Genomic DNA, 27,060 nt, shown 5'->3' on the forward strand with positions numbered 1-27,060 from the left:
GGTCAGAATATTTGAAACACACAGTTGTCAGGGAGGTCTTTTTGTGTAAGAACTTGGAACACCGTATTGATTTTGTGATCTGAAAGCTGCAAATGCATTTACCAGCACTTATACAGGAAAATAAGTCATATATTAAAATGTAACTGCTTGTGCCCTTGTCACAGCATGGCATCAAGCACAACACACCTGCCAAATGATGCTTTTGGTATTTAAGAAATGTGAAAATATTCATAGATATCAGAAGAAATTGTATTTTTTCCAAACTAATTAATATTTATCATTGCAGATTAAACATTTCTTCTTCTTCACTGTTATTTCCCAAAGAGTTCAGACGGACAGATCCAGCACTTCTGTGAGTTTCAGCTGCAGCACTCCTGACTCTGAAGACTTTCACATCAACTTTGTAGAAGTCATGTTATCTCTTCCTCTTTACTCCAGCTGGCTCCAGGGATGAGGCAGTTCACATATGAGATTCCCACATCACTCCGAGCTTCTTTGCTAATTGGCTGTATTTTGACCGCTACGCTATTTAAATTGCCTTTTTTTTTTATTTTCATGCATCAGTTCTGCTTTTTAAATGACCTGAGTCATGAATAGTGCAAAAATGTATTCCTTATCATCACTACCCTCTGGAGCATCTTCGTCTGCAGAGGTGTTTTTGTCAGTCTTGAAGAAAATGCTACTCTGAACTAAACCTGTAACCCCGGCTGCATTATTTTACTGCCAGAATAAGCCAAACAGTCGCAATTGTATCATTATTTCTGTGTTTGAACACTGCAACTGTAAGACAGCACTGCCATCATGAGGTCAGCCTGAAAGTTACAACAACAACTCAATAGATTTTTTTTTATCCAGCATACCCATTATTATGCTTTTTTAAAATTTGTGTTATTACATACTGAGCTCACTGGCAACCACATAAAGCTTTATGCTGCATATTTATATATTATATCCTGTTGATGCTGTGCCACTTTGGCATGATGCACTGTAGTCACCTCACATTGCTGTGTTTTGATTCACAGCACACAGAGTTAGCTTTTCAGATGCGACTGTCAATTTTGGCTTTTTTGTTTTGGCTTTGATGGTTTAATAAACGTGTAGTACACGTTAGATAAAAACATAAAAAAGCAATTTTTAAGGAAAGTTAAATAGGAAGAATTCACAGTGTTTCAAGCAAAACATTTTGAGGTAGATTTCTTTTTTAGCCTTTTTGCCTTTATTGTACAGGACAGTCGAGAGCGAGACAAGAAAGTGGGTGAGAAGAATCAGGGAAGGACCTGCAGCAAAGGGCCATGAGTGGGATCTAAACCTATGGCCGCCGCGTCGGGGGCTATAGCCTCTGTACATGGGTTGCCAGCTCACCCAGTTGAGCTATAGTCGGCGGCCCTTGAGGTAAATTTTTGATGTAAAACTTCAGTTTTTCTGTGTCTGGACAAAGCAAATGTGTTTGATGAAACAGTGACAGGTACAAGTGATTCTTCTATTACCTGTGCCTGTTCTGGAGCCTCTCCCGCAAAGTAGAATATGTACTGTTCCTCGCTAAAGTGCTGGACAACAATCTGGAAACAGTTTGGCCTGATAAAGCAAAACAGAAAAAAAGAAACATGTTTAAATGACTTTGTACCATATGCTACACCCGTTACCATGGGTGTATCCATGTGGTATCAGGGTAACTACTGTCACTGCAACATTAGACAAACACTGTATTTTTTGCCGTCGTACCTGCCAAACAGACTGTCATGCACACCATACACGGAGCACACACTTAGGTCGATCAGCCCTTTGGGTTTGGTGGCTCTCTTCTCGCTCTCAAAATAGATAAGCTGTGCATCATTTCCCTCCAGGATGAAGTAAAGGTTCTTCCACCGTTTGCCTTTGCCTTGAAGTGAAAGTGACCAGAAGAAAGTTTAGATCCTGCCTGACCTGAACACAAGACAAGGCTGATATAATAATGTTCAAGATATTACCGTCATACAAGACTGATGTGATATATACCTTTGTTGAACAGGAGGTAGCCTTTCTTGACAATGTTTTTGTAGAAAGCGTCTTTTGTTTTCCGTCTGATAGTGTTATAAATTTCCCTCCCATCCACTGTGTCAGTAAGTACTTGTTCCTGGTGCTGCAGTAAATACAAAAACAAATCAAACTGTGACATAACAGCACAGGCAAATGAATTCCATTTATTCGAAAGGCCAGCTTACATTAGGTTTCTTTTCTAAATTAGGTGCTATGTCTCGGAGAAATTCTAGAAAGTCTAGCGCTTGAAGAAAACAAACATGTAAAGGTCTGAAGCAATTCTACAAATATGAATCTACAGTTCAGGGACGTGTGCACAGTCTCTACGCTCTCGTTTCTTCTTCTTTGTCCAAACTGGTTATATGCTTACATCAAGATTCAGATACTCAACATGCCAGTGAGGGCATTAACAATATATTGGCCACATGTCTTTAGTCAGTTGCATGCTTGAAAACTAGAAAATTGTGCTTACCTGCACTGAAACTGGGTCTTTTAGGTTGTAGCCCTCTACAATCTGTTCTTTCTTGTAATGGTCAATGATGTCATCAACACTGCAAGAGAGAAAGGAGAGCGAACATCAGTAACCCATACAGTACGACACTAATAATGTGTTCTATGCCACAAATTCACCTCTTAAAATTCATCTTTTGCCACTGAAGGAAGGTAAACTGGCAGACATACCTGTTGTAGTACCTCCCCCCCATCATGTACTGATTGTTGGGGGTGGGGGAGATCTTAAACCTTTGGATGTTTTCATTGGTGCGAAAAAAGAGGGAGTAGTCCCCAGGTGTGTTGTCTGACGGCCGGACTAGAAAACTGCACACCTGGCCAACTGTGAAATTCACGGGGAGCAGAAGATTCAGGGAGAGGGAGGGAGAAAGAGACAGGTTTTGATAAATGGACTTCACAATGTTTTTCTGACAAAAAAAAGAATCCATGCCAACATGTCCAGTGATTAATAACGGTACCTGTCATCAGAAGGTTGTAGGCCTCTTGCTTGGTGATCTTTCCATGATACCAGCTGGAGGAGACACAACAGAAGGAATTAACTCAAGACAGAAATCACTCTGAAAAAGAAATCTGTCAACATCTCTGTTCGTCAGAGTAAAATGACTATGCAGTGTTTGGAAAATGAACTACTACTTTATGTAAATATGAATAAATGCATGAATGTGACTGTAGTTTAATTTACATCTGGCATGCTTGAAGGACATAAGTGAGGAGAAAATACTGATTCAAAGCAATGTACTTTCATGCTGTTCTGCTTGTTAAAGTAAATATAAAAACATCATTTATGTCTTAAGGAAAAGGCAACCCAGGCAGTGCGTGTGTGTGTGTGTGTGTGTGTGTGTGGATGCAAACAATGAGGCTGAACTGACAAAGTGGATATTATCCTGTAATGACATGTTGCCTCAAAGTACAAAGGAAGTAAGCACTTTCCTATTATAAACGGACTCGGTCATGGAGCATTGTAACAGATGAGATGGATTTTTTTTTATGAATGTGAACTTTAATATCCTGCTTTGAAATTGTCCTATTGATCAGATACTGGACACTAAGAAAAGTCAGTTCAGTGCAATGCAGCTTACACTTTTCCCTCATGTGGATCCTCTTCCCGGCCCTGAAACGTATCAGAAACAGAAATCTGTCAACACACCAATTACTGCACAAACTGTGATGTCTGTGGGCTGTTAGGCTGTTTATTCCTACATGATGTTCCAACTGTGGGTGTTAGGCTGTTGCCACTTGGTATAATATACTATAAAAACCTCATACCAGTTACTTTTTTTAACACTATGTTTACTGTGTGGATGCCACTAGCGATTCTGTCCATACTCCATAGACAAAATAGTCTAAAGTTTTCTTCTAATTAATGTACATGGCCTCCCCAGGTTGTGTTGTACTCACCACTTCTTCAACAAGATCCTCCACAATGAGCCCCTGCTCCTCTGTGCGAACATTGGTCACCCACATCCAGCCATCGTCCAGTTCATTGTGAACAATAAACATGTCCCCTTTCAGGAAGCTGAAGACATATCGAGTTCAAATGGTATCACAAGGAAACAAAAGGGAAAATGTGAAAATATTAAGTTGTCATACATTTACACCACACTACCAACATACTATTATCTTTACCATGACATAAAAGGTACATGGGATCAGCGAACTGAGCAGGTGGACTTGCAATATTTATTTTGTGTAGATTATAATACCAAAGCAGCACCAGCAGGTGTCTCCTCTGACTCACAACATTTGGGGTAAATGTTGCATGTCTATCTATCCAGTTAAGCCTATAGTTCGCTGGCAGGCTCAGCGTTGAGGTTGACTTCAGACAGATGTTTATCAGATTTAGGAAATGAGGGATAGCTGGGATCATCAGTAAGTGTGCCTACTGCAGCTTAATGACAGGGACAAGAGTGTTTTTCAATAAAGTCAGATGATGTGCTTTCCAGGCTGCTGTGAAATGCTGCATAAAATGAAAGGGGAACAAGGCTGCTTTTTGTGATTAATAGAGGCAAATAGTGTATTGTGCTTGGTTATGAAGATGGTACTCTACATGTACAGTGCAAGAGAAGACAGATATACACAGATATTTACCTGATCTCATCAGTATCTGGCACTTTGGTGTATGGAAGTATGGCCCTGACTCTCCTCCTGTCTTCTACAGGCTGTGGAAACATGTACACAGAGAATAAAAACCTAGTTCTTAGCATTGACCTTCCACAATCACATTCATGTTAAATCCCCTAATTATTTTACAAAACCAAGTATTCCACTACACCTCCCACTGGGAGATATCACACTTGGCTAAAAAACATAATTAGCATTAGCTCGGGCTTTGCCTTAAACAGTTCTGAACACTGCCTGGAGGTAAAAGAAAAAAGGGAAGATGTGAAAATATTCCCTCGTACAATGAAGAAAGGAATCCAAGCTGACTAGGGGTTATCTTAAAAAGGCGCATATTTCAACACATCTTTCAACCCTCACACGTTTTATTAGATCAAAGAACATTTACTGAACATTTCTGGAGATTAGGTTTCATTATGCATACTTGTCACATTTCCGTGCTTTTAGCATATATAAAGAGGTCTGAAGTTTTGAAAGACACCCTTGGCCTACTCAGAGTTCCTCATAATATTTAGAGAAGGTGTATTTCACAGCATTTATTCTAAAAAAAACTACTAAGATGAAGAGGAAAAATAAAACACCATGTAATGCTACATGCAATGGAGAGAGTTTAGAAAAAACGTAGGACTGCGAAGAATGTAATAAAAATTTCACAAATGCAAGAATACATTTTTTAAACATGATTGTGGACAGCCCCAGAGTCAGTCTCACCTCTGGAGGTGCCACTGGTGATAGCAGTTTCTCTCCTTTTAGTAGGCAAGACACATAGCTGTAGTAACCGATCAGGTCCGATAGAGAAGAGAACCGCCGCCCACCAATGTAATAGTCCCCACACATGGCGATTATCCTGTTGGGAGACAACACAATATTGATAAGTGGTAGAACAGTCGTTTTTAATAATCACACTGAAGTGAAGGCAGTAGAAAATCTTAAAGTTTCATTCATTTGACAGTAAACTCTCCGTATAGACGGTGTCAATGTTGTTTTTCAGCACTGCTCCCACACTGCAAATAAAACAAAGATTATATAAAGTATAGCAAAATACGTCCACACATCTGCACCACAAAATATCTATCTGAAGACGATGTCAGACTGTGAGAGAAAAAGATGGTCGATGATCACATTACAGGCCTTCATGCTCGGTTTGGATTAGTCAAACTTTTGTGTTGATGTAACATTCATATATGTAGTGACACATACGTGGCTGCAGTGTGAATACTGCTACACACACACACACATTTAACTGAAATATGCATGACTACAAAAATACCAACGTTATTGTCATTTGTGCAACACTAAAATCTAAAACATGTGAGGTGCTGACACTGAACCATGACAATGGCACTCTGTGTCATGCCCAGAGAAGTGAGACTTACGTGGGAATGACACATTTTCTGCCTGTTCTGACAGCAGTCACACATCCAGAGATTCGATATTAATCAGGTTTCACTTGTTCACACTTCCGAGAAAAATCTCACTATATTTGAGTGGGATGAAGAAAAAAAAAAAAAATCTGGGCCACTTGAGCATCTATTGTGATTGTACACAGAGATACAGACTGCCTTGGGGAGTCAAACTATCGTGACCGTGACGTTTGGAAATTGTGAATATAATCCTGAAAAATCACCATCAGTGTGTGGTTACAACAGTATGACAAAAATACTGTCAACAAAACCCCCGATCCTTGTTCCTTTATCATCAGGTGAGTGGATTTCAGATGAGGGTTTGTAAGACACTCACTTGTGCTATTACTCATTTGCTGCTTGCAAAATTAGGATATCAACCTTTTGAAACGTAGGAGTCATTCAATTAACTTTAAGTTAATAATTCCCTTACAGAAAGGCTCTTTCCTGCTCGCATCAATGACATCATAGGTCCACAATAACCCAAAATGAGTGAAGGAGAAAATGTTACTTAATTAGAACACATCACCGTCTTCCAGTAAGCCACTTCTTTTTTTTTTAAATGTTCAGTTTCTTTCCAGTACACTGTTTGACCTTGATGTAAAACAGAATATATTCACCTTTTTGTTTGTGAGCTACAGAGCTTAATCCTCATACTTTATATAGAACATTTTTATTTGGCTGAGAGGACGAATTGTAATGCCGGTCTGGTTTTATGGACTTTAAGGCTGTAAAACACCCAAAGGTATAAGGAAATAGTGTGCTGTCCTTTTTCTTTATATCAGGTCCACCCACACCCATGGCATGAAAGAGAAGACATGAAAGTATTCTGAGTCACACAGCAACACATGTACCCACACAGAGTCATGGGTTGTAGCAGAAACCAAGGGTACAAGTTAGTATGAATTATGAACAACATCTCTCTCAAACTTTGTACTGTCTTTGTGACCCAAATAGGCTGAAGCAGCTTGCAACAGCATGCCAGGCAACCAGAAACTACCTAAACATTCAACACCGATTCTAAACGTTGGCTCATCTCTGAGGTTGCTGCAGTCTGTGGCTTCCTGCCCTTTTGGTTAACAGGTAATGAATAACTTCTGTAGTTCCTCTTTCCTTATCTTGTACCCGAGGAGGGCACGCTGCCCGCCTTTTGTAAGATACCACAGAATAGTGATGAAACAGCTCATGTTGTGGCAGACTATTAAAAATTCTGCCCACAAACTGGTTTCAGTTGTAGGGTGTTAGCAATGCCAGGCTATGTAGCTAGTATGCACAACACAAATGAGACCTTGATGATGTTCCCATTGTATGAAACCACTTAGGTTTCCAAGTCAATTCTAGCAGCAACAAATAAAATCATAGCTCAAATATTTTGTCACCACTGTGTCGGCTTGTCGGGGCAGGTTTTAAACATGCCATCACATTTGGATTGAGCCACCTGAACGGGTCTGTGCGAGGACGTACTTCTCTCTAAGGTTTTAAGAAAGCACCTGCTGCAGATTCAGACCGGGCCTGTCACCGAGGTAAAAAGTTATTTCTGCTTGCTTGTGTGTCAGTCATACCTGAAGTGGTTGACCACGTTGGTCATACTGAGGAAAGACAGGACAAAGGAACCGGGCCGGCGGTCACTTTCCCTGATGAGGTAGCTGCCAGGATTCCGGGCCTGGCGCAGACGCTCCTCAGCAATGGTTCGGTCTAGCTTGCCATGGTACCACCTGTGAGAAGACAGACAACGGGGTAATAATTAGATGGGAGGGGAGGCAGTTTGCTATAGAATACACAGTTTAAAAGCCATGAAATAATAAAGCAAAACAGTAAAGCAATAATTAAGTGCAATTAAAGGGGGCTGTATTATTAGAGCAACAACCTAATTAAACAGAGAAGCACACGTTTCCATTAAATCACATCATAAAGCCAACTGCATGAATGGTTGCACTGTAGTGTTGAGTAAAATATTGTACACGCATTTCTGTTCAATGCTTATTTCTTGAAATAAAAGAGAACACTTATAACGAATACAAAACTTGTGGCAATACAACAAAAAGCTTGTGAGTCAAACAGAGTAGGAGACATGACTTGCTGTTTTGAGAGGTCAACAGAGGTTAAATACACAACAAACAAGCATCTCCATCAGTTTAATTTAGGTCATACCGTCCACTACATTTCCTTGTTAACCTTGAAAGCTCACTGCTGTTTATCATTTTCTTAAAAGTTCAGAAAATCTGCTAAGTAAACAAGTAAATGATCAGTCAGAAAATAGTGACAGAATAATGTATTATTTAGACATGATGCGTTAACATTTTTTATCATTATTTTTTTTTATTGCTGACAGGTTATTCTCAAACTGTAAAAGGAAAGGCACTTAAAAACATTAACTTTTCTTTTTGAGTCTCCGCCACTCCGTTTAAGCCTTGCTCTCTGAATTAAACAGAAGACGTAAGAACAAAACTGGTTAAAATTTCAGCAGGTGAGGCTGTACTTGACAGGGCCTTGCCAGCTGGGGTAAAAAATTAACATGCTTTTCCAAATTTAGGCCACTGGTGCTTCTCAGAACAGAGCAGAGGGTAGTGACTGGAAAACATCCAGCGGTGAGAGGATGAATGAGGTGCTGCAGTAGCTCTTTTCACAGGAGGCCTAAATGGCTCCCATCTGGTTAAGGGAGTACAGGTCTCTACTTGTAAAGAAAACATGATGATGAAGTCTGCTATCATGTAGTAGGCTGGAAGGCTCGCTGAAGAGGAGAGGGAGAGTGGCCACGAGTGGACTTTGAGGGGAGGGGGGGAGGATTTTGGTGATAAGAGAATTGAATAGGGCAATTGAGTGCAGTTGAAAGTAGAGCCAAACAGCCCTTCGGGGGGCTGCGGAAGCTGGGAGAAATATTACGAAAGGGGGGAATGGAACGGTGAAGAAGGCACGATAGATGACCGCGATAGGAGTGGCAGAAGGCAGGACTGTGCTCATCATCCTACAAGCCAGCTAGGTTCCAATTATAACAGCATAGTGTAATTTAAGTCATTTAACATCCCACATACTATAAACACACCACCCTCTATGTCATGACAGCAAAAAGCAAAATCAAATTTGGAATACAAACTTCAACTTATCTTGAACCAAACCAAAAAAAAAAAAGATTCTGAATGAAATGAACAACACAAGGTCTTTAAAAACACAACTACACTGTAAAATGTGAAAAGTTGATCTTACTTAAATGAATCTAGGAAACCGGCTGCACTCAAACAAGATAAGTAGATGTAACCATTAGTCTTAGATTCAGTATACTTCATATCTACTTGTAAAGTTTACTGAAAATGTAGCTGTATTTACTTAACTTTGTGAACTTAAACATAGCAAGTATAATGAACTTGATCTTTCCAAGGGTTAGAAACTCAAATAATAATAATTGATCAGATTTATACAGCACTTCTCTAGACACTCAAAGACGCTTTCATTCACACACATTCATACCAGTGGTGGTAGCTACGGTTGTAGCCACAGCTGCCCTGACAGAGGCGTGGCTGCCATTCTGGCCCTCCGACCACCACCTCAAACAATTCATTCATACGCATTCACGTGGGTGAAGTGTCTTGCCCAAGGACACAACGATGATGACACAGGTTACAGGGCGGAATCAAACCCCAAACCTTCTGATCACTGACCGACCCACTCTACCACCTGAGCAACAGCCACCCCGTAAAGCTTCTGGAAACTTCTCCTGCACATGTGCACTGTTCAATCCAGGAACAGAACGTTTCAAGTCCAGTTTACTCAAGTATACTTCGTTTTCTAATTCTTTAAGGAAAAATGAGTACATACTCACAGTCCATGAGTTAAATGAACAGAACAATGACAAATAAGTAAAGTACACTAATGTGATTCAAGTAAGCATTGGAATTAGCTTTTAGAGTGTAGTATTCGGTTCTGTTTACCAACTCCAAAAACCTATTTCTGATGTTCTAGATCCAGTTTAAGACATTTTTAGGGGACTGTATTACTCACTCATGCACCACCACATTAAAATCCAGGTTCGTACATATTCAGAAGGCATCCCAGTAAAAACAACAACAGTGGATTTTGGCGCCACTCCTGTAAGACTGTGGCTCATGCTACTAGTTTGATTATAATAAAAGTATAAGTTACTTGATGCATATTTGCAGATAGAACCTGATGCTGTATATTACGCTAACGTTACACCTGCTAGCCTGTATTTGGCTGTTAAAAGTTACAGTCATAAGTATAAAAATAGCAGCATGTATTGCTTACTAGAAAAGAAAAAGAAGAAACATGACAAAAGGTATTGCAATGTGTAACATCTTCGTGTTAACATTAAGGTTTTAAGTAAGCAAGACTGTAAAGACCTCAACAAATTAGAAAGCAGGACAAAAAAAAACCTGAAAGGTACTTATACATCCTGTATAAATATGTCACCGCCGTCACTAAATGAGTTACAGAAATAAGTACGCCGCTTACTCATTATATATGTGGTACACGTTTGACGGATCACTTCCCTAACAGTTTACAAACAGCAGATGTATATAATATTAGTTTGGCTTTTGAATTCATGCTACGACCACACGTCTACTTTCATAAAATACTGTGGTTAGTCAGCGAGCTTTCAGACCGAAAAACAAACCGCACCAGAGACTCCATGGAAACGGATGGAGATGCTCTTTCCAAACGCTCTGGTTGTTTGGTGTGCACCAGAGTTGGATTAAGAGCTTTCAAGAATTTGTTTTAACCAAAGCAAATGCGCACCTAACACTTAAGTTCTTGTGTGTTTTTATTTTTGGATTCTTACGCTGTAGTGTTACACTTTGCAAACCTGCAAGATGGACCGAGCTGTTCTGTTCTGCTCTGTGTGGAACTCTGCGTACCCTTGTGTTGTTTGTGACTGTGCCTGCTGCACCAGAGGGGCTTCAAGTGAGAGATCATAATGAATGCTAAATTTGAAGAAAGACTAGATGCTGATTGACAAAGTATGATGAGAACTATGAGTCCGTGGTGTATGCAGCAGAATATGAGCAGGCCATCAGTTGTATTCCCACGCACCTAAACCAAGTGTCTTAAAATGTTATTCACACTTATAGTTGAAAAGGTTTAAGAACAAGTGACCGCTACTTTCGGTTTTTACATAACCATGCACAGCAGTGACAATCAGTCTCGGGTTATTCAGCGAGCAAACAAAGAAATATTGAAGCTGTTGTGGCCCAAGCAACAAGTAGGTTTTCACTTGGGATGCTAATTATTTGCTTATTGATGAAAGATTAGATTAGAATTATTTTAGCATCAAACTGTTGTGAAGAGATGACTAACCCTGTTACAGGTTATTTACTGTGAAGCTTATTTGCTGTGTAACTTTGCAGTGAACAGTGTCAGTGTTTTATCAGCCACAGGAAACCATGTACTTTTTCTTGTTATTTATTTCACCCATTAATCAATTTCTGACTGTAGCCAACTATCAGTTCAGGAGATTGTTTAAATTTGCATCCCTAGTTTTCACTTGAATTAAAATAATCAAACAAGGGTTGAACATGCTGGCGACCTTAAGATATATGATTCATAGCTTTGAGCCTACGATAGGAACATGTAAAGTTGTTTAAATGCAATAGAACCTTTAATATTTTATCACAAATAGGCTACACATGAAGTGTCCAACAGAAAGTAATTAAATCCACCTAAACACAAGAACAAGAGGAAACTCAGAACTAAACAGCTACAACACTTAACTGTAATGATGGATTTAACATTAGCTCCAAGATGCTTAATCAACAAATGTTATGTTTGGTTGTTTTTTTACCTTCAGTCCTTTTACCTTTGTCTGATACATCTGTGCAAGCATTTTGCTTTGGGTGCCCTGTATGTACAGCTAGCAAAGAGCATGCTTTATACCAGTGGTTCTCAAACTGGGGGTCAGGACCCCCATGGGGGTCCCAAGATAATTTCAGGGGGTTGCCAGATCATTGTAAAAAAATAAAAACAAAAATAACTTGTTGACACCTGTACACTTTTAAACAAAACACGGAAGTTCTCTTAAAGCTGAGAACTAATTTAGAGTTTGATAGAACTTAATCAAACATGGATGGGAAAATGATATTTGTCATATTTAACCCAGCAGACAGTGAGTGAAATACAAACTCACTCATTAGGTGGCTGAATCAAGCAGGTGCATAAAAAGCATAAAGCAGTCCTGAATCAAGTGTTGATCCAGTATTAGGTAACAACATTCTGTGCTTTGCTGTATTTTTGCTTTCGTTGGCCATTCAAGCTGCACACTGTAAGTTCCTTCTTAGCACAGCAAGCTCAACCACGTGGAGTTGTTGTTGTGCATTGCCCTGAGGTCGTCTGGAATATTTAACTAGCCTTGTTCACTTTACTTACTGTATGCATTTAAGACATAATAAACCACAATTAAATCATTCGATACTCTGTGAAACTTGAAATTCTTTGCAATATATATGATATCCACCTATAGATTCACCAAAAACAACCTCTTTGGGTCAAGTTTGGCCATGAGCTAAAGCACCCACTTCTTACATTTCACCATCCATGATGACATGGGATATGAACAGTTAAATTGGACAACAAGGGAGACTACGAACATCAGCCACAACAGTGGTGATAGGATACAGTGCTACTATCAGCTTTAGGAATGCCCTGTCATGTCAGTACATGACCAGAGAGCAGCATAGTGATGTCTTGGTTTTCTGCACAACTGACGCTCAATTCAGGATAAGGCATATACCATCTGAATATTATTCCCCCATGGCTAGCTGAAAAAAGGCTAACTGATGCAAATAGCAAAGAGATTATAGTCAACTCATGGTGGCAACTCACAAGCATGGAAAAAGGCTGCTTTCTACACCATCTCAAGTCCATCTGATAACGATGCCACCCAAACAAAATGTGTTTGAAACTGCCTAGACGGTGTCACCCTTAGTGGCACCACCACAATGCCTACATGTGTTAGCTATATGGCTCGCTAAGCTAATTGTGTCATACTGTCAGGAACAATATCACTGCACACTGCTGAAATCGAACATGCCCAAGCCTAGTGAGTTGGGCAAGATGACAAAATACAGGGCTGAAGGCCTTGAAAACATTGCATCACAAGACCTCCAACAGCACTGGAGTGACACACTGTTTGTATCGTGCCTGTAGTGTTTGCCCACAGTTTCTAGCTTTTAACTTAGATACAATAATTTAAAAACAACCTGCATCATCATGAAGCAAATAACACAGTTTTCCTTCTACCAACTGGAAGGAGAAGTATTTAACAGAGAAACTACACAAAAAAGACCAAATCTGTCAAAGTATTTTGCAGAACTGAAAGAAAAGACTGAGAAAGAGAGGCACACTACACCCACACATGGACACATGAACAGTGGTATATTTAGCGTTGTTTTTTTAATTGTGCAAATCTTTAAAGAGTGTGTTTCATATCAGTAATCAAATGGAACACAAACAGCCTAATTTGTGCTGCAACAGCAGAGAGATAAAAATGTCTGACAGTATATTGCACATGCATGTATGCCAGTCTTTATGTAATTAATGTTTTAATTAAATAGGGAACAGCTGCTCTATAGAGACAAGCTTTTATACAGTAATATAAACATGGCGATATAAATACATCTCAGGTTGAACAGCAAATCACGCCTGCATTGTTTGGGTCATTAATGTACACTTAACTCATGATTGGGGTCAGGAGTGGAGACAGCACTGGAAAATAGCCGTACCAGCATAAACAGAGTGTGTTATACCCACAGGAGGAAAGAGCCAGCGATTTAGAAATGAATATAGGAAATGACTGACAACATAAACAGACTGGTCTTAGTAAATCTGTGTAAGAAAAGAAAAAGAACATTTAAATTCTCGAGGTAAACTTGCAATGTGTGTCACCCAGATGTGGACTTGTTGCTAATATATTGTAGCTACGACAAGCTACTGCTACTGTCCTAAGAAAAACTCAAAATGATGTCATCACATCTCCATTGACCAACGTATTTTTAAAACAATGCGGGGCAGCTGTGGTTCAGGTGGTGGAGCGGGTTGTCATCCAGTCGCAAGGTTGGTGGTTCGATCCCCCTGCCCCTCCACAGTCAAAGTGTCCTTGGGCAGGACACTGAACCTGAAGGTGCTACCAATGGCAGGCAGCACCTTGCATGGCAGCTCTGTCACCATTGGTGTATGAATGTGATCTACTCTCAGATGTACGTCGCTTTGGAGTGAAATGAAATTGTAAATTGTAAAAAGCAAAGATACCCAGTATACATTGGGTAGACCAAATAATAGTAGCCTATAGTTAACAGACTACTGGTGCATTTTCTATTCTTTAAAATTGAGTTGTATTAAAATTAGGTTTTACTCACAGTTCAACAGATTCTAGTATTTGTGCCCATCTGTTTTATGTACATCTTCACTGTTACAACATGCCAGAAGAATCTGACAAAACGTTGTTTTTTTTGTATTTTCTTCTGTTTGCTGAAGTTAGGTCTTTAGGGGCAATATGAATAAACGGAAAGCCAGAGATTGCTTTGACTTGAGTGAGTTGTACCTGGTCTCTCTGTCTCCCATTACGCTCTTTTGTGAGCTTTTTCTCTCTAGCGTATGTCTCATTTCTTCATCTTCTTCTGTCTTGATGGATGCAGCTGTACTCAAACATCTCCAAAGGCATGCTGTCAGCCCTCATCAGTATCAAAAAGTAATGAAACATTGCATTACCGTGCATTAGCAATGCGCCTCAGCGGAGCTACAGACCTTCTATAGGGGGGCAGCGAGTACGACATATTTTTCACACAAATTTAAGGCGCAGTACAAATCCCAGCAACGTCCTCAAATAGAGCTAATGTACAATATTACACCATGTACTTACAAATCTATAGGACAGGATCATATATAGGTCAAATTTAATGGTTAGATAACATTGGTAGGTGGTCATTATATTTCATTAATGTTATATTACATAACATTAAACTTACAAATGACTATTTAACAATCAAGTGAACTTTTTTTTAAGCAAAACAGACAAAGAGACGAGAGTGAATTTCCTGTGATTTCCAAATAAAAAGTCAGAACTGGAAGACAGAAGAAAAAACATCAAATAAACTGTATACATACACCACAAATTATATTCCTTTGGCGCTTTAGCATAATTAATCTAATCACAATGTCAGCCTATGCAACGGTATGCCCCAAAAACTGCAATTTAATTTTTAAAAAAGTGCCACAGAGAGATGTATGTAAGCGACCGATGCTCTGCTTGTTTACAGTCTGCTCATTCGTCACACTCACAATAAAGAGATGACCAATCAGCCGTGGTCACATGACTATCCAGTGAAGAAACCATTTGGAAATGGATGCTAAGCTGATGTTGAATTGGTGGCCAACCTCTGTGAGGCTCTACAACATTCGGCTTGTACAGGTGACAAACTATTTGGGCTCACCCGTGTGAGTCCCTTTTCAGTTCTGACACTCATGTAAGCAAAACAACAAAATCTGTGCACTTTTTTTTTTTTTTAAATACTGGCTTCTTACTTTTAGCTGGCATAGTGATAGAAAAACAGGTTTGAACAGCACCGCCTGAGCTCTGCCACAGAATGTCTATGAGGTACAAGATCCAGCATTGTGAAACTCTGCGTTTCTGACTTTCTAATAATTCAGCCAAGAGAGGAGTCTGCTCTGATAAAACCACTGGCTGATCACATCAGGTTCAGCAGTCAGGGTTTATTTGTTACTATTTTGTTCAAATCAAATCAGATAAATTCATACTTTTATTTAGTTCAGAATTAGGACGCTCTGTATTTGCATTGTTGTTTTTTAGAAGCTGAAAAACAATGTGTGTTGACTGCAGTGGACTGTTTCTGTGACTTGTAATCAAGATTCTGTTCTTCATATTTACAATGCATACTGAGCATCTTCTGAACAAATATATCTGAGAAAGAATTTGGAGATGAAGTTTGTAGACATTTAAGTTGAGAAAAAAGTATTATAACATTATTAGTAATGTGCATTTTCCTTGATAAAAAAAAACAAAGCTCATTATCCCAAATGTTTTTTTTCTAAATCACTGTCGCAATATTATCCACAAGAATCGCAACATGACTTTACGACCGAATGCCCGTTTTCATTTTCAACACACAATATTTTAACTGCTACAATAAAATTTAATTCCTAAAACAAAAAAACGGGCAAGAGCTGTCTGCTGTTTCTATCAGCCCACTGCTGGGAAGGCAAGGTAAGAGTTGCAGGGTGATTTGATGCCCCACTTACGCCGAGTTCACCCTCTGCTGCATCTCCCCTTCTGTGTCCCGTGGTCTCACAATGTGCACCCACTCCACCGATGCTGCTGCTGCTGCTGCTGGCCAGGCAAAAGCTGTGAGCTCCGATGTGGAAAGCAGAGCAAAGGCAGCTCTAAATCCGTACAAGGCATGATGATGTGACCCTGCCGCAGCCCTGATACAGTCATCTCCCGCAGCTAGGGTCAATGAGCATCGTCCACGAAATAGAGACGAACAGGAGAGCACAGAGATGCAGCCTGCCTCACATGCATGTAGTTGAAGAACTAATTTGATGACAATTGGATGATCATGTCTGTTTCTGTTATCCTTTTTAGAAGTTGCTCTGAAGAATTAAACAAGTTGATGTTTCAGCTGCTGAGGCAGACTGTAGTCCTGTGGTCTTTGCTCCCACTTCCATCCTCCTCTGACTTTCTCTTTCTCTCTCATAAAACCACGCATCGTGAGCATGCCGCCTATTGGTTTTTCAAGCACTGGGACAGCAAGGGTAGGGAGTGGCATATCTGCACACACAGACAACTGTACGAATGCACGTTTATCCGCTGCCCATGAGCACTCAGCTACACAGACATGCATAATGGAAACAAACCAGACAGCCTTGTGACCTTGTGGCTTCGCTTAAATAGTTCAGTATCAAGAGTGCACCTGGCTTTGTGTTTAAAGGTCAAAACACACAACGATGTGCAGCTTGTTCACACTGTTATATGTCAATCTGGTTTCAGCCTCACACCAAATATTCTAAACATCCCTGAACACTGTTTAACTACCATGCAAGCTGTGAGCCCTTAGCTGCTTATATTTGTGTGTTCATGTTTCCAGAAAACATAGGAAAAAAATAAACTAATGATGATTGATAACTGCTGTGAGTTGCGATGGATTCCGATAGCGTTACCATTTTCTGCTTGGTTCCGAGGTAGTAAAATAATCAAACATATTGGAGTCTTTGACCAACGAACACCTTATTGAACGCCTCATTCGTGTTATCTTTTATGTTACTAATTATTGCCTCTCTGTCTGACACATTAGCGAGGGGGGAAAAACGCTGGTGACATATAAACATATGATGACTCAGCGACACAGTTAACAAACATGACAAACCTACTTAAATGTTCCGAAGCCGACGAAAGCAACTGAAAATGTGTGTTTTTAAGGGAGGATGCTCACAACAAAGTGACCACTGACATCTTCTTCTATGTTTACCATTCAACATATAAAAGCAAGCTCTAATAAAATGATAAGGACAAGTATTGGCTGGTGTTTCGCTGTATTCTGTGACCTTTCATATCATTCACTTGTACCTGTTCAACAATATGTTTATCTTCAGATATCGTTAAGTGCTCTGTGTTTTTACTTTGGCCTCGACAACTTCCAGCACAGGCCTCTGGTAAGAAGTGAATGTTTTTTTCTTGTAAGTGAATTGAAGAATGTCATAAAGTATGTGGTGAAATGTCCATGGGCTTACTAGCTAATTACTTTAGTTTCTATTCATGTTAACGTCTTACTTGTCTGGGTATTAGTCCTTAACTTAGAATTAAAATGACCAGTTGTGTTTTAATATTTTGTCAACAAACAAACAAACACCTTTAAAAGACTTGATAAGAAATCAAATTTCAGTAGGATTCAGATTCTGTTAAAAAGCTTCAATTTGCACATGATGACCTGCCAAAGCTCGTTACCTCGCTCAGGGAAAGACGATGACAACACAATGGTGCGGACCTAAACCATACAGCTGGACAGATGGGGAAGAGCCATTGACGCATCCTAAGGCTTGCTCAGCCTGAATGCTAACCAGCCGTATTTTAATGCCCGGCCAGACACACAGGGACCGAAGCCGACATCTCGGCTTTCCTGCTGTGAATCAGCCTCCCTGAAATAACATCATTACATCAGTGATAATAGGCTTGGCTGTCATCTACCCAAACAATATTCTCCTGAGTTTTTGATTATTTTACAAGCAGGAGCACAGAGTTAAGAACACTGTCTGCCACCTTTCTTGTTGAACTGAATGTAGAAATATCAACAAGACACTTGGTGTCTCAACAAAATCGCATACTGCAAAACTAGCGCTCAGTTATGTGATGATTCTTTTAATACAAGCAACAGCATCGTTGGTAAAAGAAACAAATTCACTATACTTGATGGGAAGTCATGACTGCAGCCCTACAGTACCTACACCCAGCCTGGCACTTTGACACTTTCCATTCACAGTCCACAATGTATCACCTCACTAAAGAGAAAAGTCATTCAAATCAGAAATCCTGCTTATTGTGAAACACAACTGAAATGCATCTGAGGATCCTGTTAAGGCCACAATGAATGGCTCAGAAGTCTTGAAAACAGGATGCAGGAGAGAAAAGGCAGGGCAGTGCGAGTATTAGAAGGGCATGACAGGACATTGTGTAACCCATTGGAAATGCATGGAAACCATAGGCTTTGCTTTATCAATGCACAACACAAATCTTACACTCGTACAACTTAAAGCAGCGTTTCAATCAGCAAGGTCGACTAAACCAAGCTCAAGAATGTGCATCCCTTGCTATAACGGTTGGGAGACTGATGGGGTATTTGTGGGACAAAGTGCAAATACAGTTTAATACTGCCTACACCGGTTTATGTTGCTTTCCAGTTAGGAGCAGTGCAGTATTTTTAAAATATATGGCAGCAAATTACAGGTTTAATACTAACTGCTGTGCTCACCAGTCTCACTATGTAATTACTGATCCAGTTTCATTAATAAAACGCTGCTTTGTTAAAAACGTGCTGGTGAAAATACAAGGAATTAAAGTGTGTGACACAATCCTTGTGCCATTTCACATTGCCATCATCTCTACCACCCTTTCACAAAGGGCAAGGTGGTACAAGTGTTACATTAACAGTACAGTAACAGAGATGTTTCCACAGCCAACTGGTAAATCTGTTAAACTCATTCACACAGCTACTGATCTTCAAATCCAACTTTTCTTTCCCCCTTTTTTTTCCCTTCCTCCTACCACCACCACCACCTCCTCAGGGAAACCCTTTATGACTTAAAATCCCCTCTAATCTTCGTGGAAACTCAAAATCAACGACTCATTTCCCAACGTGCTGTTTGTTTAAGCTCAGGCACAGGGCCAGAGGTTTCTAAAGGTAGCAGGAACACACGCTGTTGGGGCCACCTGACATCTTCACTCTTGCCTCTTCGTTCAGCTTTCATCAGTGTGAAATTCTTATCACAGTGCTGCAGCCTTTGTTTATGAATGACACAATGTTGTACAGATGTGTGAATGAATGTCGCTGCTGTTTGGCCCTCTCTCACTCTCGCAAACATTTTAACTCCAGCACATTCTGACGCATTTGCCAAGTTTTGCTTCCAGTCACAGTGCGACACACGGTTTTAATACTTCCAAAAGCGTGGAGGTTTTTTTCCGTGATTACTCTTCCAACATGCACTTCACAGGCAGCTAACATAACTCAAAGGAATACAAGATCAGTCTTGGATCCTGATTATACAAAGCGTACGCAGCTAGCTACACAGCCGAAGGGACGGGGTGAGATTCAGAATCATTCGGGTAGTTAGGGCAGTCAGCTGTGAATATGGCACCCATAGCTGCCAATAGTGGATTTGCCACTAGCATGAGGTATTATGGGCACAGTAGGGAAATAAAAGTCCATCACAAAAATACACATATGAATGTTTAATATTAGTAGTGTAGGTGTATTGTTATAGACAGATAAATGGATTTCATGTCATAAAATGTGGCAGCGACTTTTAGTTTATTGCCTCCAGACGAACACTTGAGCTGACTGTGATGCATTTTACCTGAATCCTAATAGATTAGACATCACCTATAGGACAACCCCACTGGATAGCTAGTATTAGGTCGGACTTATTACTACCAATCACAATTGTTGCAGTCTACATTCATGATGTAAAGTTAGATCTCTGAGGAGGTGCATGTCAGGCAATGCAGGAGTATGAATTAAGTTTATGTGTATAGCTCTTAGGAGAGCCTTAGTCTAGCCTGCTCGTGCTGCTAACAGCAGGCGTAATAACACAAGTACACACATTCAGAATTTTCTAATAAAAGCAAATGATTCAAGAAAAATTTTAAAAGTTATAAAGAAAGAATTGATTAATTTACGAGCAGACATTTTGGCACGATCCGTCAACATATCCACATCCTTGAGCTTGATGTGGACAAAGTTCTACGTTACTAAAAGGTCATAAAAGTAAGCCTCATTTTCATAAACTGTCACTCTGCTGCACTTCCTCATAATAAGCAGAAACGTTAAAGAAATGTGGTCCAGCTTTTCGGTGCATTCATCACCACAACAAGATATTCGCAAAAGCCACAAACCCAAAATAGAGGAAAAGCTTGTGTTGTTGATGTGCCTTGCACAACTCGGTTGAGTAAAGCATCAGAAGCTACGGCGCAGTGGGAGTCACAGTAGATTTATTTTGACTGTTACCAACATATACAGTTATGTGTGTTAGTAAAAACAGCGGACAAACATTTGACTTACAGTCGCTCATTGTTAAATAACTAAAAAACAAAAAGTCAATTTCGCCATTTACTCACAAGTGACAATTGTTTTGTTGCTACACTGACAACCGTGATGAGCTGCGACATAAGTACAAACCTCCTTGACAAACCCATGACAAAACTACTACTTCTGCCGTAGTAGTACCTGTAACAACCCGATTTGAGCTCAGTTCATTCCATTTTGGGTTATTCATTACCACAACAGGCCAGACTGGTGAAGTGCTGGCCTTCCCTTTCCTCTCTAATCTGACAGGGAGATATAGGGTGGCTCCTAAAATAAGAGCTGAATCCACACTCCAAGCCCAGTCACTTCCATATCTCACAGTATGAGGGCCAGAAATGACAACGCTCAGCAGTTCTCTAATGAGACTGTAACAAATGGGAGGGCCATATTTAGGTTATTACAACACCAGCATACACACGGGTTTGGGCATGTGCTTGTGTGCATGCCTGATAAATTCGTAAAAATACCTATAATTAGAGATGCAACACGAAAACACAATGCTTATGGTGCATTTACCATGCTGCAATTAAAACGGTTTACAAATGCCCTATTTTATGCTTGTTTAACTTTAATTATAAACAAAAAGACAACAATTCTGCAACACAACACCCATTATATAAGATGCCAGTGAACTAAGTAGACAACCGTGTAGCAAATCAAAAACATAAGCTTTTCCTTCATGCTCATTTCAGCATGATAAAGGGCTTCACGCTGTATTAAATATTACTGGACTCTTATTGCAGTGAGATATTAACAGGTGCTTTATGGGACTGCATTGTGACACTCCATCAATCACAAACTGGCCAAAAAAAATAACTGATTAACCTTATTCTAGATAACAAATGTAAACTAGCAATTGATTGTTTAAAAATTGATTACTTAAGAAAACAGTATTTATAAAGTTGGCCTGGCAGTATGTGTGCATTCCCTAAATAACAAGTCTGTCTGTTCAGGTGTGTGTTCCCAGTGCCTGGAATCAGATTGCTCTCCATGTGGATGTGACCACTTGTAATCAACGCCTATGATGCAGGCATGACAACAGAGGTTTCTGACACAACGGGGATCGTACAGATGAGGATGTTGCTTACATTTATACATGTCACCAAATCTGACCCAAAAGCCGAATGGTTAGGACGCATACCACATGGGCACAAACACCCTGAGCAGGTTTAATTCCCAGCTGGTGACCATTTGCTACATGTCATTCCTTCAACTTTTCACCATCCTTCTCCGCTGCTATTAACGCATAATAATGCCCCCCCGAATAATGATTCACTTGTTGATCAGGTGGAATCACTTACTTATGAAACAGCCAGGTGATAAAACTACAAAATAAACTCCTCTACAAGGTGGATTTGCTTATATTCCTACATAAAAACCTGCTAGACTTAAGCTCAATACAACAGTCACTTCATTCTTCCTACCTGATAGAGGAATTTGCATATGGCAGCTTTTTGTTGACACAGGACTGAGTGAGACATTGTTTTAGGTGTCTTGTGTCTTTATTATCCTCTGATTTGAATAGACACATAAAAGACTATACTGCTGATGATATTATTTTGGTATCATTTTGTCCGTTTCTCAGGTTCAGCTGTTAGTGTTTACCATTTGTAGACTCATTACTTGGGTTGTCCCATGAAAATAGTCTGTGCCATTTAAATACAGCATGTCTAGTAAAACAAAATGCACTTCAGCACACTCAACACACTTTTCATGTTGTTCAATTATTGAAAGGAAATGTGGTGGATCGTAAATAAGAACATATTTATAGTAACTACCCTACTCTAAATGCATCACGTCTCATTTTATGGTTCATGATTTAGATAGAAGAAATAATAAATGGACACAACTACAGTCCTGTAACAGCTTGTACTTCAGTTGAACAACAGTTTATCTTTTCTTTGATTGCTTAAACAAAGGTTCAAAAGTATTGTAAAATTCTGCTGCCAGTTCCACCTCTTGGTTAAGTTATTTTGGTTCTTCTGAAGCAACTTTGTAAACGCACAAAAGATGCAGAGTGCGAAATGTGTCTTGTTAAAGTGGGACTGTTTGATGGTTTGTGGATTGGTTGTAAAAAGCCACAGTTGAAGCAATGCTGGTGACCTGTGAACACACGTCTGAACTGAGGGGAAGCACAAGTGGTAAATGAACCTGCTGCAGCCAAGACTACTAGTCACCAGCTGTCAACAGCAGGAAGGAAGTAAACAGAAAAAAAGTACAGGATGCTTGAAAATACTGATTTCCAGGTGTCAATGAACGAGACGTCATTTACTAGCGGTGTACTTACTGGTTCGTGGGAGGTGCAGAGAGGGGGAACACCACCTCTTCTTCCTCGTATTCCGGCCCATCCTGCATGTCGCTTTCATCCATGGTGCCGCCGAGCCCCCCACAGCCTGGAGGGGGAGGAGGAGGTGGTGGCAGTGGGGGGAAGACATTGGGCCCATCCGGGCCTGTTGATGTGGGTGAAATCCGACTAGCTGGACCCTCCAAAGTGGGAGAGCAGCACATGTTGCCCGCTGTCCCTGAGCTTGTTCCTTGAAAAACTGAATGTCCACCTCCTGCTCCGCCACTCCCTGTTGCGGACAGCACTGCTCCGGGCACATCCACGCCAGACATGGGATAGATCATACTCATGTCGGGAAGTGAGTCCGGAGAGGTGTTTGAATGTTGGCGGAGGGCTGGTGCCGGTCCTTGTCCCAAATCAGTGACTCGCACTCTACTCGGCTTGGGATAGTAGGGGCCTCCTCCGCCTGCCACCCCTGTCCCCGTCGTGACCGAGCCCGTATCCTCACTGCTGACCTCCGCAGCCATCATATTAGAAAAATACGTAGAGGGGAAAAAGTCCAGAAGGGAACCTGCCCTTCCCCTCTGTTCTCACAATAATCCTTCAGTGTTTGGGCTCCGGGGAAACAACACCAAAAGTTTCTCAAAAACGCGTTTAGCTAGCCAGCTAGCGTTAGCCGACAGCTAACTTAGCTTCCTTGGCTGCACTAGCGGGCGTTAGCTTTGCCTCGCATTCGCTCACACTGCTAGAGAGCCAGGCTAACGCTAGCGGGATGGCTAGCAGCTTCGAGACACTTGATGAGTTCTTGCTCGCTATGTCTTCATTGTTTCCTGAGTTTAAAGTTCACGCAGAAACGCTACTTGTTCGTGAACATTTACAGTATGTCCAACAAGAACAGCAATTCGCCAATATTTCCTGTTTGTTTTCTTTTTTGTTCGGACTTCACCCTCGGCACCAGGCAGACTACTTGTCGAGGAGTGTTGTTTTATTGTCACTGTTGTGTGTAATCCCCGTCTTTTTTCCAGTGTTGTTGTTTTTCTTTCCCTCTTGAGTTTTTGCGCCGTCTCGAGTAGAGTCCACAAACGCCCGGGCTCTTGTCGCCTAAATCCCCGGAACGGTATGTTGGTCTGTGCGAACTACCATGTCGTTTACCAAAGTAATTTTTTTTTCTTGCGTATACAAGCTAAGTTCGCCTTTATTTCTGGGTTTCAGGGCTGGCTGGTGGCTGCCCGCTGCTGCGCTGCTCGTTCTCCCCTCCCTCTCCCACTGCTCTCCAGTCACCCAGCAGACACGGCTAAGTGAACACAGAGCGGCTCTAATCCATGACATCTTCAATCACACTGGTGGGTTAAAAATGTAGAAAACATACAGCCATGATCCTGGAAGGCTTTCACACCTAAAAACTAAGCTCGATGTTGTTTTCCTTTTCATGCATACTCCATACTGACAGTAAAAGACTGATCAAGTACATTCTTCTATTATCTGATAAGTAATGGGGTTTTCATAAACAACAAAAAAGAAACAAATCAACAACAAGATCTGTTTACAATTTTTGTGCGTAAATCACAATGTTATTGATTGTGCTCCTTATTCTCCCCGGACTCCATAAAAACCTTCTCCGCAGCACACAAAATAATAATGTTATCAATTACAACTGGTTTTTTTTCTGCTATGACAAGCCAGAATGTCTGCTGTGACAAATTTCCATCCTCCCTGGTGGGCGATGTCAGTCCAGTGGATTGACAACGCTCAGTCTTCCCAGCCCTGCAGTTTACATAATATCCATTGTCTGTTCCCAACTGGTGATGAGAAAGAGAAGTGAGGGTATTGTGTAGTGGCCGTCTTTGTTAATTGGCTTTTAGTTTGGTCTGTTTTGCCACTGCAACCTGTTAGATAGGCACAGATGCAAGGAAATCTAGTCAGAAATTAATAACACAGTTATAGTTTTAGTTGTTTGGGTATTTACCATGCCATATTAGGAGATTGTTGTGTTATTGTTTACCTATTTGCACACATAGTTACTAAGTTTTGGAAAAAATGTAGCAGAACAACGATCCTCATCATTCTTGCAATGCAACCAAGGAGTTATATTTCTAGTGAAACAGTCAAAAATTTGACTGCCCAAGTCAGACATATCACCACAATACAAGCGAAGACCAGGCCAGACAAAAATACTCCCAAGGGGTGAAGATGGTTGCAGTACAGGCCTGACTGAGCATCACCAGGGAACATAACAAATGTCATGTCACATGTGTGGGCATGGACATGTGTCTGTGTATTTATTTTTAATGGATCTGCACATCACCTAAATATAAATTGAGGGGACATTTGAAGCAATAGTGACCATGAGGTTTTATCAGCTGGACACCTCTATGACACATTTATGTCCATGTTTTGATGTCTTCTTATTTAGCATATATGGGATCTCTTTTGGAGCACGGTTAAACAAAAGCATCACAACTTAAATTTACATTCTTGCCCATTTTCCTACAAAAATGAGAATGTTAAGCGCAGGAAAATCACCAGACATGGACTGACCCACTGGGATCTTGACAGAGCACAGTGAGGTTGATCTTTTATGTGAATTTAATCTGGGTCAGTTTAAAAACAACAGCAAAAAAAAAGAAGAAGAGAAAAAACACTAAATATTCATGTGGCCAATGCAGGCCAGAAAGTTGATTTGTAAGCTCCAGTAAGTCAGCCATGGGCTAACCTTGATTTGCGACAGCTTATAGTATTGAGCAGCAGTAGGCCGCTGTTGTTCTCCACCCACCGTCTCCAGTCATGCCCTCAGGGCAGCTGCCATCACCGTTCCACCTCCACACTGATCCGTTTCTGAGCAACTGGCACTGTAAAAGGGATATCTGGATGTCCCTTCCACCCTCTTATTGCTCACTGGAGTTTGACTTTCGCAGTCATTTTCTCAATTTATGAACCATTACATCTCTGTTTTCTCTATTTTAGATAGATAGATAGATAGATAGATAGATAGATAGATAGATAGATAGATAGATAGATAGATAGATAGATAGATAGATAGATAGATAGATAGATAGACCTTCACTTATTCGCAGCGTTCTCTGATCTAATGTGCCATCAGTGCCCTCTCTTCTGCTTCATTCCCCTGTTTTTTGAGCCATCCTCTTATGATGAATGGCTTCTAACACTGGCTCTGACAGAGGTGGACAGGCCAGGTGTGAAAAACCATCCTGTCACTCAGGAGGAAGTGTACCCTGCACCCCTTTCGGTCACTCAGGGAGCTGATGCCTGTGTTCTCTACTAAAGCACAGGGTTCCCTGAAGTCCTGTGACACAGAAGCTCGGTGAACTGTGAAATCTGAAAGCTGACATTGATTTGACACATAACCATCAGAGGCACTCCGCTTGAAATGCACAAATACTCGGTTGTAAACACGCAAATAAATATACGCCTCAAACTGTAGTCGTACACTCAAGCATGCTCATTAAGTGAGGCACTTCAGTGTAAGTGGCCTCTTTAAGAGTCACAACAGCCTGCTCTTTTATTTTTTCCACCCCTGCCCCTGCATTTACTGTACAGTTATACTTCAAGCTTCATTACTGGTAGGTCTAGTGGTCCCCAGTCCCAGTTTGGCCTTATATGGTGGTGTAAATCTATAGGACTGGGATCTGTGTCTGTATGGCAGTGTGACCGTGTTCTGTGGATCCTCCCAGACTGAACTTAATGAGATTGCAGACAGGATGCAGCTAATCGCTTTCCCTTGGCAGACAGATGATGTGAGAGAGCCAGCTTCATACCTGCTGAAAGGTGCATCAAATATTCTCTTCCATGTCTGAATTCACCCCCTGACTTGGAACTGTCAGAGAGTAAGAAAGGGGAGTTGGTACAGACAGTAAAGAGGTTCAGTAATCAGGTCCAACATCTACCTCCAGGA

At 40.7% G+C, this 27,060-nt stretch overlaps 1 protein-coding gene across 2 annotated transcripts in view; it reads right to left on the reverse strand.

The window, feature by feature from the left end:
* rasa1a (RAS p21 protein activator (GTPase activating protein) 1a) overlaps nt 1–24,415 on the reverse strand; it is a 29,223-nt gene extending 4,808 nt beyond the window's left edge. The window contains exons 1-12 of one of the 2 annotated variants that reach the window (XM_008285495.1): nt 23,151–24,415; nt 7,610–7,762; nt 5,356–5,491; nt 4,615–4,685; nt 3,925–4,042; nt 3,606–3,637; nt 2,985–3,037; nt 2,698–2,848; nt 2,489–2,567; nt 1,996–2,119; nt 1,723–1,879; nt 1,488–1,575 (exon numbers count right to left, since the gene is read on the reverse strand). In XM_008285495.1, the coding sequence (XP_008283717.1) occupies nt 1,488–1,575; nt 1,723–1,879; nt 1,996–2,119; nt 2,489–2,567; nt 2,698–2,848; nt 2,985–3,037; nt 3,606–3,637; nt 3,925–4,042; nt 4,615–4,685; nt 5,356–5,491; nt 7,610–7,762; nt 23,151–23,677 (1,689 nt within the window). In that variant the 5' untranslated portion in view covers nt 23,678–24,415. Of the gene's footprint in view, nt 1–1,487; nt 1,576–1,722; nt 1,880–1,995; nt 2,120–2,488; nt 2,568–2,697; nt 2,849–2,984; nt 3,038–3,605; nt 3,638–3,924; nt 4,043–4,614; nt 4,686–5,355; nt 5,492–7,609; nt 7,763–16,310; nt 16,475–23,150 lie in introns of those variants that run through there. The other variant, XM_008285496.1, reaches the window with a different exon arrangement.
* Nucleotides 24,416–27,060: the final 2,645 nt, after the last annotated feature.

This window comes from Stegastes partitus, unplaced genomic scaffold (assembly GCF_000690725.1).
Source record: "Stegastes partitus isolate 25-593 unplaced genomic scaffold, Stegastes_partitus-1.0.2 Scaffold404, whole genome shotgun sequence".
NCBI lineage: Eukaryota > Metazoa > Chordata > Actinopteri > Pomacentridae > Stegastes > Stegastes partitus.